The 19,046-nt window shown below is 33.7% G+C and overlaps 1 protein-coding gene across 2 annotated transcripts in view; it reads right to left on the bottom strand.

Annotated features, from left to right (window-relative positions):
- The window catches only part of LOC135686781 (zinc finger MYND domain-containing protein 10), a 58,680-nt gene extending 39,937 nt beyond the window's left edge, over positions 1 to 18,743 (bottom strand). For both annotated transcript variants that reach the window (XR_016143826.1, XM_065203113.2), the window contains exons 1-14: positions 18,618 to 18,743; positions 17,062 to 17,104; positions 16,279 to 16,344; positions 15,774 to 15,887; positions 15,243 to 15,296; positions 13,736 to 13,815; positions 13,191 to 13,260; positions 11,374 to 11,462; positions 10,157 to 10,197; positions 9,163 to 9,225; positions 8,243 to 8,325; positions 7,351 to 7,440; positions 6,762 to 6,887; positions 1,508 to 1,629 (exon numbers count right to left, since the gene is read on the bottom strand). Coding sequence is in view for 1 of the 2 variants with exons in the window: in XM_065203113.2 (XP_065059185.2) it covers positions 1,508 to 1,629; positions 6,762 to 6,887; positions 7,351 to 7,440; positions 8,243 to 8,325; positions 9,163 to 9,225; positions 10,157 to 10,197; positions 11,374 to 11,462; positions 13,191 to 13,260; positions 13,736 to 13,815; positions 15,243 to 15,296; positions 15,774 to 15,887; positions 16,279 to 16,344; positions 17,062 to 17,104; positions 18,618 to 18,715 (1,139 nt within the window). In the remaining variant the exon portion in view is untranslated. The remainder of the gene's footprint in view (positions 1 to 1,507; positions 1,630 to 6,761; positions 6,888 to 7,350; positions 7,441 to 8,242; positions 8,326 to 9,162; positions 9,226 to 10,156; positions 10,198 to 11,373; positions 11,463 to 13,190; positions 13,261 to 13,735; positions 13,816 to 15,242; positions 15,297 to 15,773; positions 15,888 to 16,278; positions 16,345 to 17,061; positions 17,105 to 18,617) is intronic.
- Between the last annotated feature and the right edge of the window lie 303 nt (positions 18,744 to 19,046).

The raw sequence follows: 19,046 nt of genomic DNA, 5'->3' as shown, positions 1-19,046 counted from the left end.
AACTTATTTTGGTAAAGAGGAGGAAATTCAGTAAGAATCACGTGATTGTTGATAGCATGTACAAGGGGTTAAAATACTTCGTCAGTGGGTTTGGTTGAGGTATGAAACGAAGGAATTCATAAATGATGGAAAATATTTTGAATCATTGTATGCACCAGCTTTATCAAAGAGAATAGAAAAATGCAGTCTCTCTATGGAAACAATTGACTAAACATAATCAAATTTGGAAAATACAAGAAACAGCGTAAAGCGAAATCACACAGACAGCGCAAGTAAGCTGTCTACGAGAGGATGCCCGCAAGGTTCATCATTTGGGCCACTGCTGTTGAATATCCACTCTAAAGATCTGAGATCATACTATCAAAAAATTGAGATCAACTGTGTACGCAGATCTGTGTAGCTATATGTTTAGCTACACGTATTCAACAGGAATTGATCTCAAAGGTGGCTATTTCAAACGTGTCAGTTGATTGATATTCCACCTCGTTCAAAAGAAAGGACCTTGGAGGAGTGCACGGGGGGGCTTCCTTCCTTTTAATTGACAACATTCAATTTCTATTGACAAAACCTTTTAACGAACTTTACCTTAGAACACGAGATCGTCACCATCATACCTATTAACTTGACGGCTGGTGACGAATTTATGCATCCCCTATGTTATTGTTACGTACATACAAAGAGAAAGCCAAAAGAATGCCATAAATTTGGAGCTATTGTGAAGAATAAAGAATATATGGCAATGGTTTTGTCGGGGAGAGGAACAGGCGAAGTATTCCTAATGAGTGAGCCATTCCTCTTCCCCTCTCTTGCTTTGGTTCCTTTGGCAATAATTAAACGAGCATAACGCTACAGTATCTCTGTGGCAAATTTGATGCTGGCATAGCCTAGGCCTGTGAGCATTATGTGAATCAACATAAGCGGAGAAACACCTATCACTGATTTCAAATATGATTCAAATAAGTGACTGTTGATATAGTTCTGACTGTTTGCGGCAGGACATTACTCGCATCACAAGAAAGCATATATCAATGGTAACTTGACCTTGACTTAATGGGAAGTAGTACCTTTAAGCTTAATACTTCCCTCAGCTTAAATTCTCCTGGCTTATAAGAACCTGAAATTCATCACTATTTCTCTGCATAAGGACCACTGACAGTTTTCCTCAACGGTCGTCCTCCACCGGAGAAGTTTCTGATTTATAAAGAAGCATTAAAATTCAATGCTAAACTTGTAAACCCCGGCAACAATGCTACTGTGTTTGTTTAGAAAATTGTGCCGCTTTAAAATTAGCTTCATCGGGGGAAAAATACAGTTCTGGAAAGCTTGAATATTTTCACAAAGTTGATAACAGAGAATTTCTCCTGAAGCCTACAACAGCCTTGAATTGAAGCAGAACTTGAGTAAAGGCCGACACAATATCATGGATACGTTTCATCTCTTACTGAGATAGTAGCAGCAGCACTTATACTCAACTGATATTTATTTCAAACAATACTGACTGACTTACTGTTTCGCCTGATCTTGGATCTCTTTTGATGATGGGCTGAAATATTCTTTCAATTGGAATTCGGCAATTTCTTCCCACCTCCCATCACATTCTTTCTCGATATTTTCACGAATCTCTGGAACCTGGCAGAGCAAATAAAACAATGATGTCATCAAGGGAATAGAAAATCGGACTCAGGGAAAAATTTCTTTTTTTTGCAAAACTAAATAGGTTCGAGAGTTTATAAAGGTATTGCAAGGATACTGAAGCAAAAGTAGTTTGAAATATTGCTTTTTTTCGGTAGTGACTTCTGCTCATTGTTTATGATTTATGAAGACACAGAAACAGGCTGCAATATAGCATAGTGTATCTAAAATGTTACCAGCTCGACTGACTATCAAAAAGAAGGCAAATAGAGAAACTGAAAAAAATCAAAATTTTAACGCCCAATTTACATCTAATCTACATGCAGCACTGCAAAGAGCCTAATAGGCATTTTATGTAAGGGCTTCATACCCAAACCGAAAGCATAAACAAAAGTTTTATGAATACCATTACATATCAGAAAGGCATGTCAATTATTCACGCAGTGGGACAAATACTAGACACAATAAATGTAGAATATCCTGATCCCCTGACAAGTCATTTATAGACTTGGTCAATTTTTGGCTCGAAAGAATTAGTTCAAGCGTATGAGGTCCTGTTGCATCATTTGCAACACTCAAAAGCAACGTCTGCGTCACTTACTAGGTAGGATAACGCTTGATGGATATGCTTAGAACTTTCGTAACGAGCGTTTTTACAATCGAATCCCCCAAAAACACATGGATCCAGCCCTCCTCACGCAACGGACTCACAAATCCTGAAGCATTTTTAGCAAAACATCGTAAACACATTAATACGACAAATATTGACACTAATATACATTTGATATCAAAACTTGATGCACAAACTTAGCTTAACAGAGGAACATTGATACATGTATTCGCTTTGTATTGATATTTCAAATAAAGCAGTTGGCATAATTACTCAAATATTTAAGTTAAAGCAATGTCTTAATAGAAGAATCAAGTTGAATTGCAATCTCTCTGCCTAAAAATAACCTTGAAATGGTAGAGTGACCTACTTAAGTACACATTTATTTTTAAGTCAACCATGGTCCACTTTTAAGACAAATATTAGCAATCTACATATATCGTATCTAATTTTCTTTATTTAGTGTTTTATTCCTTTATGATTAAAAAGCTGGGCAGATGGCCCCATGATAAATGCACTCAAAGCCCTCACGTGCTTTTTCAAAGGTCGTAGTGACTATTCAATTACCTGTAACACAAAGCTTACAAAATAATCATGAAAGACTGTTTAAATTCAAATCCTAAATGAAGATCAATGGCCAGCATAAACTGCGAATCAATAAATCAATGATGAATTTACAAGGTTCAAAAATAAGCGTGGTCTCCTAATTGTTACTTACGAATTTATTTCCGTCCCGTTTTTGCATTTCTTTCGGATGTGAAAAATCAATATTTTGAAAAAGCAAAATAAAACCAACCATCAACAGAAAGATACTGAACCAAACACTGCGTGTCAATTATTTTGTTAAACAAAACTTGCCCCGGTAACATTTCCTTACAAACACTTTCAATTTTCTGCTGTTCATTTTCGGATCGAATGCAATGTCCTGGTTTTACATTATACTGCTTCCTTTCCAAGACATGACCTGAGTAAGAATGCACTGGCTTTTGGTCAATTTGATTCTCTGTTTAGCGAAACTTTGTCTTCCTAAGTAACCCTAGAACAACTAAACCGATAAAAGAATCGAAGAGAGGAAAGAAACAGAAGTCTGCATGGCGATCGGGAAGGGGGAGCACTGTATATATGATCTGATGTCTACTGTCAAAAGCTGTTGAAAATGGTTACTGATTAATTTCCTTTTTATGCCCCGTTAAGACGCGTCAATGTTGAAAATTGTTCAATGAATCGTAATGGCGTTTCTACACCTTGTTCGGCGCGAGGTTTTGATGTCTTGCGCGATTTTCAGTAAAATTTGAAAATAATAAAAAATTTAGAGTGGAAATAAAAAGTTTAGGGTGCATTATTAAGCAATTTAATTGATCAAGGTATAGGCAGTGGTGTAACGGACCAAAGTTTATCTTTTCCTTACAACTTCGAAAACTATGGCCGCCCAGAAAAATGTATCTTTTTTATATTAAAGCTGACATTCTGAATGTGATAAACGAGTTCAAAGGTATCCTGTATGATATACCAGTCTAATTGAAGCGAAAACCTGTTGATTGCCATCTTATGTTTCGTTAACACTGTTTACTAATGCTTACAACTTGGAGGGTCCCGAACTGAAAAATTCCTAGCTGGTCCCCGACTGCCTCTATTACGTCAATGGGTATAGGCAAAGGTTTTTAAAGGGTTTTTAACCTAAGAATAAATTGAAAAATGTCCTATCCTCGATATTTACAACTTAAATCGAATAGTTTTTGCTAAAAACTGAAAAAAGTAACTAGATCAAATTTACAGGGTGCATACTTCGCAATAGTAACGACTTGAAGCTGATACCCTCGATGATAAAGGGATGTTTCAAGTTCAAACAAGCAAACATTTTAACACACGACCATCCCCTTTTCGACGAAAAACACCTCTACTCTCTTTCTTTGAACCAGCCTTTGAAAAGAGCTGTTATGCAAGCTAACAAACGACTTACCAATTATCTTTCATTCCAAACTTTGTGCTAACTATTTTTTTTAGATAAAAAATTTCATTCATCTCCAATTTTATAATTTCTTTGATATGATTGTGAACATAGGGAACGTTTTGTCTAGGCCCATGCAGAAAAGCATGGAGACTTATAGTGAAGGAAATTCAGATTTTCTTTTTGCTGGCACAGGCGTACAATTTAACCGAAGAGAAGCGGAGACAGCCTTAACAAGATATCATGGTCTTGAAAGCCCAAACTTGAGCTCCAAAAAGCCACTTTTATCCCTTTCACTTGATATATTACGTAAAAAAGTTACTCAGTGCCAACAAATTTTACGTTGAGGTTAGTTTTCATGAATACTGGATAACCTTTGAATAAATAGACAGAGGTGTCAAAAAATAAAGCTTAAGAGGACATCAGTCCAAAGTTTAGATCGTATAGCGTCCAAAGATATTTTGCTTACAGACACGTTTTGTCGTTTTCTAAGAGCAGTTTTTAAAAAAAAAAAGAAAAAAAGGCAAAAACGCGTCCTATCTTGAAATCAATACACGAGTAAACCAGCACGATCATACTTGCCAATAAACATTAATTAACATTATCAAGCAAAGAATATTTAAATGAGCTAGTGTGCGTATGAAATTGGCATGCTCAATACCAGATGGTCATGGCACCAGTTTCGACTGAAAAATATACTGATCTTGCATCATTAAATTACATTATTAAAATGACACTTCATCTTCACGGAAAGTTAAAGATGAGGTCCATGATCAAGTAAAAAGGGCGGATGATGAAAAATAACAAAGAAACTAAAATTCTTTTTGAGATAAAAATCATTGTGAGAGATTTCGCCCGTTTCTAGCTCATGTGTTGCACCCGAAGAACATAAAATGAGAAGATTGTGACGGTCACCTGTGGTACACGGTCGCATTAAGTTTGGCAGCAGTATTGCAAGAGTGTGGGAAGATGGAAAATGCAAATTGATTCTTGATAACAGAAAATAGCAAATATGCTAGGGACAAGAAAATGGTAAGAATCAAGGGATAACAGTCCAAAAAGGAGCAATGGCATGACGAAAGAGTGTTTTTCTATTTACATGTGCTATCATAAGGGTTGTTACATGAGCTGTTCGGGATGGGTCGAGATGTGCAGATTTAAGCGGGGTGCTTTATGTGTGAAATGTGTTTTGTTAAACGGAATGAAAAATGGTGTGAAATTGTTTGATTTTAATTGACAGCTTTTAATTCAATTCTCTCAATCTTTTTCTTTCTATAAAGTATTTTCTGCCATTTGACATCATGAAATTCCAAATAGGCTTTATTACAAAAAAAGCTTTGAATTAAAAAGACACTTCCCTATCAAATAAAGATTATGTGTGTAGACATATATTTGATATGGTTTTCATTTGCATGCCTTCAAACGACTGAGCCATGGCTGCTTTTTGGAAAATTTTAGCATCGTTTATTCCACAAGAGCAATACATATTCAGACAAATGCTTCCTTCACATCAGTCACCTAGAGCAGGTTAAGAAACTGGATACAAAGATTGACCCAGTTCAGCATTCCAGGTAGCCAAATGTCAAGTTTCTATAAGGCGTCACAATGACTCTCTGTTTTCTGCTTGAAAAAGATTAGTTTACCGTTAAAGTAGATTAAGATGCAAACATCCGCAAAGAAGACCCTTATGCTTAAATTCTTATTCAAATCAACATAACTAAAATGGTAACTTTAAACCATGGCTTTTGCAATACACAATAATATTTTATTACGACACAAAAGATGAGCAGGAAATATTTACAGCAAAAACCTAAAGGAATTTGAAACACTTGTAAATGTTCCTATTTATGATCACATGAACAAACTTTCTACTCAAAGTGAAAGAGAAATGTTTGATGCAAAATAAAAGAGCTGCTTTGCTGTTACTTGGCACCAAGGTATTAGAACAGATTTCTTGATCAAACAAACAATAAAAGATTTGTGACTTTATCAAAGCTCTGACCAGGAATCCTTGGACTAATGATTACGTCATAAGTCGAAATTCTTAGCAGAAAATTATTTTGGAATATATTAATGGTATATATAAACGTCGAGTTTTCGGTCTATGTTCTGACGTTTTAAACTCTGAAGAGTGTCAGACGAAAAGCTTTAGTTTACTAAATGTTTGCTTTTTCCAGAGCCATTTTCAAGTTTTGTACCACCAAAAGATTGTTTGAATATATTAATGTATTGTGCTGTTTGTAAAAGTTGATAAGTCAATGTAAAAAGATATCCCACCAATATTGCTTGACGTGCCAAATATAATAGTAGCAACTTCATAGATATTCACTGGTAATATCAGATTTAAAAGCATAAAGACTGCTTTAGTGTGAGGTATATTTGCACTAATTCGCTGTATTGCTTAGCCGTTCGCATATATTTAATAGGCCTCATCTTTCATGTTTAAGTGCCCCACTTCAAGTATTGCGCTATAACGTAATCAGTTTTTTAAAGTATTTTTTTACATAAGATTGGTACCCACTGCAAAAATATTATTTATACAGATGTTTGGGTAAATTGATGTGTAATTACCTGTTCCAAAATTAGCTCTCTTTTGGCAGCTACGGATTCCATAATTGACAATTCTTGTAAGTACTTTTGTAAGTGTACCAAAACAGGAATTTGATCCAGCAACGATTCATTTAAATATTTTCTCAACTGAAAAGCAGGAGGAAAATTTTTAATTAATTATTTGAAGAATCAGTTATCAAGTCTCATTGATTGGTTTTTAAAACATTTTTTTCAATTGATACTTAAAACGCATAGCCTGGGAGATGGGTTGATCTAAGGATCAAACGCCTTATTCTAAGGAACAAAAAACTTCTTCAGACAAAAATTCGTATTAAATTACAAAAACTTCTTATTAAGATCTCTGTTCAGTTCTTTATGCTGTGGATTAATAATTGAAGAACTTTCTAATAAACCATATCTGGAATTAAGTCTTTGTTAGGGGACAATAAATTAAAGTATTTCTTTCTAAGATATCAAAGCAATCGAAACAAGATCACGAATTGAAAGGACAGCTGGAAGGCAGAAGAAGCAGATCGAGAATAATATGCAAGCATGTGATTAAATTCATATCTAAAAGCATAATTATCAGAACAATGCTAGCTTATGAAACCTTGAGCACTTGATTTTTCCTGTAATTCGTAAACTCGTATTTTCTTGTGGCATCTGGATTCAAAAGCAGATGATAGAGAGTTAACCAGACCTGAAGACAAGAATAAAAGGTTAATAAAGATTCCATAATTCGTTTTCATGACATGATTGGTATATTGTCGTTACCTGCTTTATCGTACACTTATTCATAATGACATGTCACCATATGCGATACTGATTTGTGAATTACTTCAATCAAAACAAAATTAGCATCAGGGTTCCCATTTCAGCTTCTTCTAATCCTACATTCATATACTTGGACTTTTACAAACAAATTTCATTTCAAACATTTGTTTGGTTTAGATCTAAAACTCTGTTTCGGTTGACTGTCTTTGGAATTTCTACATTCAACAATTAGATTCTTTTTATTATGCAAATCCAGGATTTAAGTGGGGATTCAATCTTAAGATTTTTTAATTTTTCAGTAGAATTGGCAACTAAAAAGGTTGTCAACAGAAAATAACCGTTTTTTCTTTGGATTAGATCGAAAATGAAAAAAAGACCAAAGAAAGAAATATCTCTTCATCTATTCACTGGCCTGAAATACAGTATATGATTTGTAAGCACGTCTGTTCTAGCTCAAATAACCTCGTTTCAGTGGACTACAGATTTCTTTTACCCTATTGTCTCGATTTGGTTGTGACTGGATTTAGCTTTTATAGTAGCAAATTTTGGCCAAAGGCATTTTAAAAGTTTGGCAACCTGATTAGGGTTGCATAGAATCGTGTTTACTTTCTGGTAAGATACCAAGAGACAGAACTAAATGGAGAGAGGGTGCAACATGATACGTCTACTGCATTCGATGCCATGACACGAGAGGAAGGTGAAGAGTGCTCTTTGATGTTTTCCCATACCTGTCCTTCTAATTTTGGTAATAAAAAGCTATCTTCGGAAGCTACGTCTTTCCATTCTCTGTCAACATACACTTGCGATTTTCCTGAAATAGATATTGCAATAATAACTATTAATTTGTTCAATATTACCTTCTCAACAACCGGGTTTATACACACCAACGGCATTGCAAAAATCGTGGTTACACTTTTAAAGGCATATGGTGATTTAAAGATGCTACTAGAAAACAGTGTTAGGACTCGATAATCAAGTCTAGCAATATGTATTTCATAAGGTTTTGATGAATTGAAAATAGAATAAGCAAACTTCTAGATTGCTGAGGTCTTTTGGTGTAAAAACTGCTTAGCTCTTGTGTTTCAAGAGGATGAATAACCACAGTAACAAGCTGATGAACAACCTAAATTTCACATTTTCACAACAGTCATTTATCTTGATGACAAAATACTGACTAAATGACCTACCAGCAGACGACAAAATTGTGCATTCAGAATATTCGTTGTTCGCTCCTTCGAAAATATCAGTGCAGTTAGGAACTTTTGCACCGATATTTGGAAACTCTTGGTTTATTTCAAATTGATAAAAACCCAAAAGTTAACTACACTTAGAAAAAAACTGGGTTAGAAACCCCAACTTTCTTTCATTTTTTATTCAAATTAAGTTTTATAGGAACAATAACTGTCTTAGGTGTATTACCCAAGGGCCTTTGATCACCTGGAAAACTTCAATAGCCTAAATTTTAAGGCTATTGAGATGGAAAATTGTTTTGTTTTTGAGAAGCAGGTAATATGAATATATTTATATTGTCGAGCATTGAGTGATGTAAAAAGAATTTTGGACAAGGCTATATAGATTAAGACATGTATAGCTACTTATAGCCGGCATCAAATGTACATTTCGTACATCTGTCTTTTTTCACACATACCGTTGTTAGTTGTGCGCCTCCATGGTGATATATCCAACACCTGAACAAGCAGACACGGAACATCTAAAAGTAAAATCAAGCGTTTCACCAGATGTGTAGCAGAAGGAGAGAAAGAAAACAATGTAAAGGTGCAGATGTCCTACGATGCTTGCAAAATTATTGTGACACCCACGTAAAATCTTCACAGATTTACAAAGATGTTTTCCCTCCTTATTACCATTCTCGAATATTTATACAGGATATTACTTCAGTAGTGATATGCATATATACATATTTACACTTTTTTCCCAATAGTCCTGTTTCCCAGTAGCCCAGTAGCCCGGTAGTCAGTAGTTCCTTCAAGCCCCTTACGTTGCTGCTATATTCTAATATTTTATAATTATCGGTACAATCGAGTGGCATTTGAATTATAAAAACTTTTAATGCAGCAGCAACAGTATACTAGGGTTTAGCAACAGTTTATATCACTTTGGAAGATAGTTTTTTAATTGTTCAATTTAAGTCCAGGGGTTTTTTATTGTCGAACTAGAATATTGCATTTCGGCAAAAGCTTTAGCTAAAGTAGGTAAGTGACGAAAATAAAATCGTGGTTATTTTTAGATTCAGTCGACTTTTAAAAGAACTTGAAGACGCCTTTTTCTTAGCAACAGTTTCAATTTCCGATTTTTCAGGTACCAAACTTAGATGTGACAATAGGATACCCTTTTTATTTGGGAGACATGGGAAAGCTGCCCCCCCCCCCCCCCCCCCTCTCTGCAATGAAAAAGTTAGATGAATTAGAGAGAGCAACTTGAAAAATTTCCTTTATATGTTTATTGCCAAAGTGCAAAGGTGAATGATTAAAAACATAACTCTAAAAGTCGGATAATAGTTACTTTTAGGAGTCCCTAAGGGTTGCAATTAGGGGCGTCAGAGAGAACATGTTATCAAAATCAAAGACAAAGTATGACAAAGTCTCAAGAGAGAACATGTATGACAAAGTCCGTATACGTACCATGTGTATTAAGCAACCGTGTCATTACACTTAAGGGTAAGCTGCAAGTAAAACAAAGGAGGGTCAAAACAGCTTCACAATTCAGGTTTCTCTATCTAGACTCAACAGATAACATCCTGTAGTTACTGACAGGCTGGACAAAACTACTTGAGGGAATTGTGGTCGCTAATTGGTCAGAAACAAGGAACCAATTAGACGCGCAGTTCTTTTTCACGTCTGCTCTGGCTACAAATTCTACTCGAGATTTTGTACTTGATGAAATTTCAGGCAAAAAAGCTTTAGTTCCGCTGTTTCTTGCCTCATTATAAGTTCGCTGAAAAGTTAGCTCGATTTTTTTTAGGACAATGAAAAAAGCAAAACAACTTCTTGGAAACGAACAATAATTCTTGGACTGTTTTTTCAGCTTAAATGATGTTTAGATGCATTGCACTTTTAGGACTACGGAAAACCCTTTTTTGCTATGAAACATGTCAAATCGGACAATAATTTGGTTTGTATGACTGAAATTTATGATACAGCGAGAATATCTAGTGATTTCAGTGAACTTTCAGCAGATAAAATATCTTAATAATTGACAGTAGGATGTTTATGTAAGTATATAAATTTTATGAATACCAACAATTGTGTTAAGCTAGTTATTTAAAGATCAAAATTTGCTAGCCAAGCTACCATTTCTTCAGCATCGTAAATTGTAATTATCTATACAATTTTAATTAATCCAGATAAGTAATTTTCTCCATAAAGCAGTCAAAGAATTTTTTGAGTGTTCCTTGTTTCTCTTTTGATTGCATACAACAAGTATCGTTTAGTTTGCAAGACACTTTCGGCTCTATTTTCAGATCAATGTATAAATTAGCATCGTTCAAATACATATACATTTCTGAATATTCTGTATGTGACAAGGAGATATGGTTTTGCGGTATACCAAAAATGATTCTCTCTTTATAGCTTAGAGGTTGGAAAATCTGAATGGTCTAATAATACAGAAAGGGGAAATATGAAAGGTGAATAGGAAAGCTATGGTTGGAAATATGTAATTGTGAACACGTAATATGCAAACAAACATAAGTTTTGTTTTAAAATAAAGGAGAAAGAATTGTCCAAGAATTGAGTTTTTTCTACATGGCTTTCAGGCTCAAGCATTGTGGTAGTTGCATTGCGAGTGTGAATAGCTATAGGATTTGTAGCAAAAAAAGCAGTGAATGAAATAAGCTCACCTCTCCAAATGATCTGCAATATACCTAAGAACGGATAAAGCTTTAAAACTGAGATCAACTGCCACGCTTCTGCATTGAGTCTCGAGCTCCTATGGGTAAAGATATAAATAAAGAACACATCGAGAAATTTAAAGCTCTTTTTGCAAAAAGTATATAACTCCAAAGACGTTTCCAGAAAGTAAGGATCTTTGATACAAAGGACAGAAAATCGAAGCTTGTGGACCTTTGTCACGCAGGAATCGATTTTTTTGCCTTGGCAAAAGAAGATATTTTATAAACAGTACCCCGCAATATTGAAGAGCAGTAAACATGATAGCAAAGCTAGATATTTTAAGCTTGAAATGATCTTATTCTAGAAAATACTCAGTCAAAAACAGATGGCAAATAATTTCGGTGTAATTCAATGTGGCAGAAAATGTGAATATTATTAAGAAAAATTGAAATGCAAAGGAAAAAACAAAAATCTTGAACTGTTTAATTACAAATGGCAAAAAATAGGAATATAATGATTTTAGATAGTGCTAGATAACGTACTTAACTAAGGATTAAAAAAACAGCTAGATTTGTCTACTGAGAATGAAGAGATTTTATAATTGAATAGGTTTAGTATGGTAAGAAGGCAGACTTGGGGCAATTCATTCTTGCAGGGAACGCAAAATATTTTCATTAAAGACTGATCTTTAGAGATTTCCAAATATAGTAGGAGGGTTTTCGCCAAAGGTGTACGATATTTCCATGGAGTGAAAATTCTTCTCACTTACGAAGTTTCAAGGTGACACAGCATCATTGAAACTAGAAACATTCGATCGAGGATTCATGCCAATATCTGCTTTTAGCTTTTTTTTAGTAAAAAAGAAAGCTAGAAAGCTAGGGTTAGGATCTAAGACAATTAGCCAGTATCAGAGGCATGTATTACTAATATCATCTTTATTTCTTTGCTCTATTTTTTCGCTATGATATTTAGCAACAACTGCTAGTCATTAAGGGTTGATCGGCTGCTGCACTGTTTCCTAAGAGGACGGGGATTAATTAGCATTGAAAAAAAATTTGGAACCTCTTTGCAAAATTTTTTTTTCGGTTCTGACAATTTATTTGATTCTAAAAGGCTGCAGGATCTAAAGAAAATAATTCATCTTGAATTCTATAGAATCGTAAAGCCTTGAACGTTTCGTCAAAACAGCCATGCAACTCATTTTATGATCGAGTTTTTTTCTTAAGTTAATATTGCTGACCAAATATTGCCTTAAATATATGGCTTCTAAAGGGTTCCTTTAATTTCTATTGCCTTCATAATTTCTTGAATAAATGAATTCAACAAATTTAGCTTTCTTTTTCCACCTTTTCTCCTACTGATGTATATCGAATCTTCTCTTAGTTCGTATTAAAAAATATGTGACATCTCTGTTTCGTGTGAAACTTTGTTCAAGAGCAGACGATACTGAAATAAACACTTAGTAGGCATCAGAAACCACTTATGCTATTAGCAACTTTGGTTAGTGAACAAAAAGCCTAAACATAGCCCATTGTAGAAAAGTACTTTCGTGCTTTATCTCAAAATAAATCGCCATGTTTCTGCTTTTGTGTGGTATCTTGAAAATTCGTAGCATCAAGGAAACTTTTTTTTCTTAAGATTTTAAATTATTGGTTCAAAGACTTTATGAACCATCTGAGGGCACTGCAAGATTCCTACTGATAAGTTGCATTCAAGGGCTCCAACGATCGTTTCTAAAACGAACAACAGATTATATGTTTGTTATAAGGCAAAGGAATAAAAACATTTTTCATACATCTTTGAGGATTATAAAAATTAATCATACCTCCTTTACAGATGAATTTGAATTTATTTTTCGGTCACTAGCTGTAGGTGCTTCTTCCTTCATTTCAGCCCTTTCATCATAAAAACAGTATAACATTGCAGTTAATAAATCAAAGGGATATGTAAAATAAATCTTTTTTAAGAAAATGCAGCATCAGGTAAAGATGTGCTCTTCTTTTGGCAATTGAAAATATATTTTCAAAATTAGTTAAACTATTTTTTCTAACTTAAATTAGTACAATGTTTCATTAAAAGCAGCGTATCGACTTGAATAAATTTTGACTTGGCAGAAAGCAGTAATTCATCTCATTCCACTAAGGGACCCTAGCAATCATCGTGCAATCTCGTTGAAAGATGATGTTCAAAGTAAATAAAGACTGATTGGAAGGTACCTTAACGTTTAGATATACTACTGAATTTTAGGTCCACGGGGAAAGGCTTTACGGAACCTTTAAATTTGCTTACAAAGGGATTCGTGATCTTTCAGATTTACTTTTTATCAAATAGGAGTTGGCAAAATAGCAGAGGACAAAATAATCTCGTTACCTCACAATAATCTGAGTTATTTTCCGGCAACAATAGTCTACCAAGTCAATAACTGCTTCCCCAGCGCATTCACATGGCTCCTACATAGAACATTTTCATCATAAGAAGAAAGTAAGAAAAAAGGATTCCACTCTCTTCTTTCTTTATCAAATAAAACAACAACTTAATCGACAATGTGAACGACAATGTGAAAAAAGATGCAACTTACAAATGTGAACGCGCAATATACAGAAAAGTAACAACGAAGAACAGTCAGAATAAAACAGAAATGAGATTCATACAAAAAGAGGAAGAAGGTCGCTGCTGTTGATTTAGCCAAAACATTTATAGAAAAATATCTTGGTACGTGCGTTTCATTTTTCTAATATTATCACTGCGGGTTCTTTGTGAAATCCAGCAAGAAAGCTTTAAACGAAGTTATTGATGATGAAAAAAAATTATTTTGTAGACGTTTTCAGTTGGTAATCTTTAGTGTATTGAATGATAAAAAAATGGACTTTAAAAGCTTTTCGATCGAGTTAGGAGCGGGGCTTGAAAGTATTAAATCATGCTGAATCCGACGGGGAGGCGAATAAACAGTATTGCGATTTTACAAACGGAAAAAAGTGGTGTTTACGATTTGGAAAGAGAACTTTTATAGTCAATTGGTAATGTTAAACCAAATTGATAAAAATCAGCCAAGATACAAAAGTTTGATGTAATACTGTCGTAAAGATGCAGCCAAAGATCAAACTATATCCCCAACGAAATCAAACACCCCCCTCCCCATTTTAAAAATACTCGTTCAGTTGTATTTGTGACCATTGCAAAGAAAAATATAAAACATTGAAAATGCATGATCAATATTATACGATGGAAACTTAAATTAGTTTGTTTTAATTAGCTTTAATTAGATTTAATAGCCAGACGTTGCACCTACTTTAAATTCAGAAAGAAAAAGGCGAATTGTGAAAAATAAGGAGTTTGGTGATGCCATGGGTTCCGAATAAAAATCGTATTCTTTTTTACAATTAAAAATCCTTTTGGTGTTTAATGATGCATCCTTTTGTTTTTGTCTGAGATTGTTTTTTAAAAAAATGAAGAATATAGAATTGGAACTTGCATCTTATCAACAACAGCAAAAGCAATTTTCTTTGTTACCCTAATAAAACTTAATTTAAAATAAAATGACAAAACATTTACATGTGCCATTGATAGCAGGGAAGGGCACAAGAACATCTGGTCCCCTCCATTGATTAAACTTACAATTCAACTGTCAGTTTCATAAAAAGAAATAAAAACACAACAACAATACAACACTTGAAAGCAGTTGTTGCCTTAAGAAGAAAATATCAAAAAACAATAATCCTGGTTTTGAAAGTCAATTAACTGAAAAAGCCCTGCTGGGCTAAAGATGAATCATTTTTGTGTTTTGTACACAGAAACTTTTCAAAATCATCTAGAGCTCTGGAAAATTTCTATAATGCAACATTTATTTTTACTCTAGGAAAAACTTTGCAGGAATTACCTTGTGGTACAACAATGTTTCCAGTAAGCTCAAAGCAGTAGCTTCATGAAAAAACTAAAATGAAATATGAAGGAGCAATATGAATTATAAATCATTAAAAATATTGAACAAATAAGCAGAAAAATAATGCATACTGAAATTACTTTCTTCTTCTGACACTTATCATAGAACAAAAATGTCAGATGACACAAAAGGATAAGCGAAAATTTATCTCCATGAAGTATAATAGCAAAACAAAGTAGATTTTAGTTATATTCGCATCAGATGAACCTTAAAAAGCTGTAACAGTAAATTAGGCTTTCTGTAAACAGTGCTTAATTGAACAATTTTTTGTGACTGTAGCCAGTGAGACTTTAAGTGGACTGTAAAACAGTAGGGTAAGAAACCTTAAGAAACAGTGTGGGGTCTAGAATGGATATTACTCAAATATATTGAAACTGGAAATATTTTCATTATACATCTTCTGAAGAAAATCTTAATAAACTAAACAAAATTTGATAGGGAAAAGGAAAGCATCTGAAAATTACTTACAGCCATATAAATAGGAAGTGATGAATTCTGCTGAATATCCATTTCAAGGAGCAGAGGAAAAACTTTATTTTGCCATAGTTCAGTTGATAATAAGTCATGTATGACAACGAAAACCTGAAGTGGAAAAATTTCCATAGAAATGTTCTGATAAATCAATAATGCAACAAATTCTGTTCTTAAGATTCAAGCACTCTGTAATCTTTAGTTTTACCAGTTGGCATTCCTTGCAAAAAAAAAAAGATTTTCTTGATTTTAATATTTATTTAATAGTGCAACTACAAGTTTTTTTGCTGATACAGCTAATGCTAACTAAGAGAGTTTCAATGTGAATTCTTTGAAAGATAATTTAAAATAACAAAAAAATCTTCCGGAATTTAGCACAAAGAGCTTGTGTACTATTTTCTGACTGACCAGTGCAATTGTGGAAATAACAATTAAATAAACATGATACACTTCATAAAAAGGCTTGCTTGTGCAAGAACAAAAATTTAGAATAAATATTCACCTTATTGTATGAAGCAAATCCTTCTGGTATGAACTCATCAGTATTTGCAGATGCACTTAAAATTGCCTTTGGAAAAATTTGGCAAAGTTAACATATTCAAAACTTTTAACCCAAATAAGCTTTGATGCTATATTTCAATGTTCAAATCTGAGAGGCTGTATTTTCAGTGATAACACTGAGCTAAAGTTACAACTTATTGAGCAGCTACCCAGTTAATGACTTTCCCAGCCATAAACTGAAGATGGAAAGATAAAAACTTAAGACAAAAGAAAATGGGAAATAGATATGAAATACGTAAGGTATTTTGGTATTTTGAACATCTTTCTAGAGCAATAATGTGGCTTAACAAGGTAGGATTTTAAATTGTTGCCCTTTAGTCATACTATACCCTAAATATTACTTTGATCCTGTAAGTACTAATTTTCAGATACCAAAATTACACTTTTTTCTTTATTTTGATATATACAATGCATTGTGAAACACTTTTAAATTTGTGAAACTTAATGGAAAAAATTTTTTTAAAGTTTTTCAACTAATAAGGTGCTGATACAATGATGATTTTCAAAAAGACTGGGCTTCCCTCCGATTTCTTTAAAGTTGTTCATTTTACTAACAAGTTCATCCACTACAAGACTCCCCTAAGTGAAAGTTTCCTAAAAAACCACCATGGTTTGTTTAAGGCAGATAAAACAATTGAAATAAAGATCAACCCATTAGATGAACTAAAAAAAGAACCCTTACTAGATTCATTAAAGAAAATAATTTATTGGTTTTTGAAAGCACCTGCATGTTCAGCTTCTCAAGGTATTCATGTTGCAACCTCCATCTAAAAAGAAAAATAAATTGCTGAATTTCATTTTATTTATGTTTTTTATGATTATAGTTGATTACATGAAAATCATGGGAAAAGATTAAGATGATAAAATTGTTAAAGTTAAATACGATTGTATTTGAACAAAATTGTGATGAAAAATACAACAATAGTATCGTCAGTTTTAAAATATCGCTTTGTTTGCTTGGTTCCTGTATTGATTGTAGCAACTTCTTACACCTCATGCAATCAAAGAGTCTGTCAAAAAAGAAACCAACCATTTCTGTTTGCACAAAGAAAGATGTTTTGTTGAAATTTAGACAGACTCTAAAAATGTCTGAATGGAAAAACAACTTGCTTGTCTAAGAGCTTTACAATTTATTTTAATTAATATGTGGTGGCACAACCTAGATTCTCAAGAAAGTCTTGAAATGGCCTAATCACATTTCATTGGGATAGTTTGATTTTTATAATTTTTTTCTTTTCCTTGGTTGATTTTATACACTTTGGGAAACGTAGAAAAGAATAGATGAAAAATCCATTTTTTCTAATGTTTATAATCTCAAAAGACCATCTTGGAATTTGGGAAGCCATGACTAAAGTGGCGCAAAATCTGCATTAAATACAATGGAAGCTTATATCATCCAGACTTGTACACTCTTCTGTAGCTCAATTAAGGTTCAATGTTAATTAACAAAATTCAGATTTCATTCCAAAAGTATAATTCAGATTTCATTCTCTATGCTAAAGAAAGTTTATTACCAAACTTATGGAAGAAAAGCCTCTAATAAAACATACAATAAATTCTATTGTTTTTGCTTGTTGAGTGTTATTGTTTTAGCATGTTGAGTGCCCCAAAACTTTAAATTCCACAAACTGTAACATATTCTCTACTGGAAATTTTTTATAGAACGTCATTAGTATTCTAACTTTAAACTTGGACAAATACTGCCAGCATTAAAACATTTTTAAAGATTTAAAACAGAATGCATCTTTTCAATTTGTACAGCTCAGTGATAAGCTCAACAAGTACGGTAAGTGAAGTATGACCAAAGTGCCTGACCTCTAAAAGGGCAAATGCTTAGAAGCAGTTCATTTCCATTCAGGCATGTGCACATTCACTGTGGTGATAATTGATTACAAAAATATTTGCATGCAATTAGGAACAAAAATTTAATTGGACGGCAATTAAATCCATTTTAACACAGGAAAATAGCACCACATTTAACTTGCGTCATTAACTACTTCAAACATATGACATTTGTCATCTCAATAATAAAACCTCTTTGCCTCGAAAATACTATAGATTGCCAGTAGCATTTTTCAAACATTGCATACTATTTATGTAGCATTGCACATTATTTTTAGAACCTAGTTGATTGGTTTTGTTTAGTAAGATACCTTTGTGGCAATTGTACGCAAAAAAACAAAATATGAGCTGCACTTTGTTTGCCGTTGTCGCCATACAGAATATTCTCTGGGCAATTCTCTAAACCCTCTAAAGATAGAAAATAATGATTTTTATTACCTCTCATTTCCTATATCCTTTAAAGGGATAACTTTGAGCAATTCGATAAGCGTTTCTGCTTCTACAGCAGAAAGCACTGTTGTAGTTGACGCCGCCATTTTGCTTCCACATCAATGCGAGGCAAGCGGGAAAACAGTGTCCACGGCAACATACGGCAACATCTTGTATGCATTTTCATGGATAGCCGCAGAACAAAATTTCCTAAATCTAGTGTGACTGCCTGTATATTACTTTATTTGCAACCATTCACAATTGGGATAGAAAGGGGTGTTGGCAGATTCTCTTGAATTTTACGCCGACAACCGTTATATGGGCATCTCTGACAGGGGCGTGGTGGAAATTTTTATGGGCCGGGAGAATCAAAATTTTAGGAGCACAACATTTTGATGCCTGATTGTTTCTTTTTTGTTGTCTTCACTTAAAACATGT

This window comes from Rhopilema esculentum, chromosome 6 (assembly GCF_057945365.1).
Source record: "Rhopilema esculentum isolate cy_ngs chromosome 6, ASM5794536v1, whole genome shotgun sequence".
In the NCBI taxonomy this organism is placed as follows: Eukaryota; Metazoa; Cnidaria; class Scyphozoa; order Rhizostomeae; family Rhizostomatidae; genus Rhopilema; species Rhopilema esculentum.
This window is presented reverse-complemented; position numbering and strand designations above follow the sequence as displayed.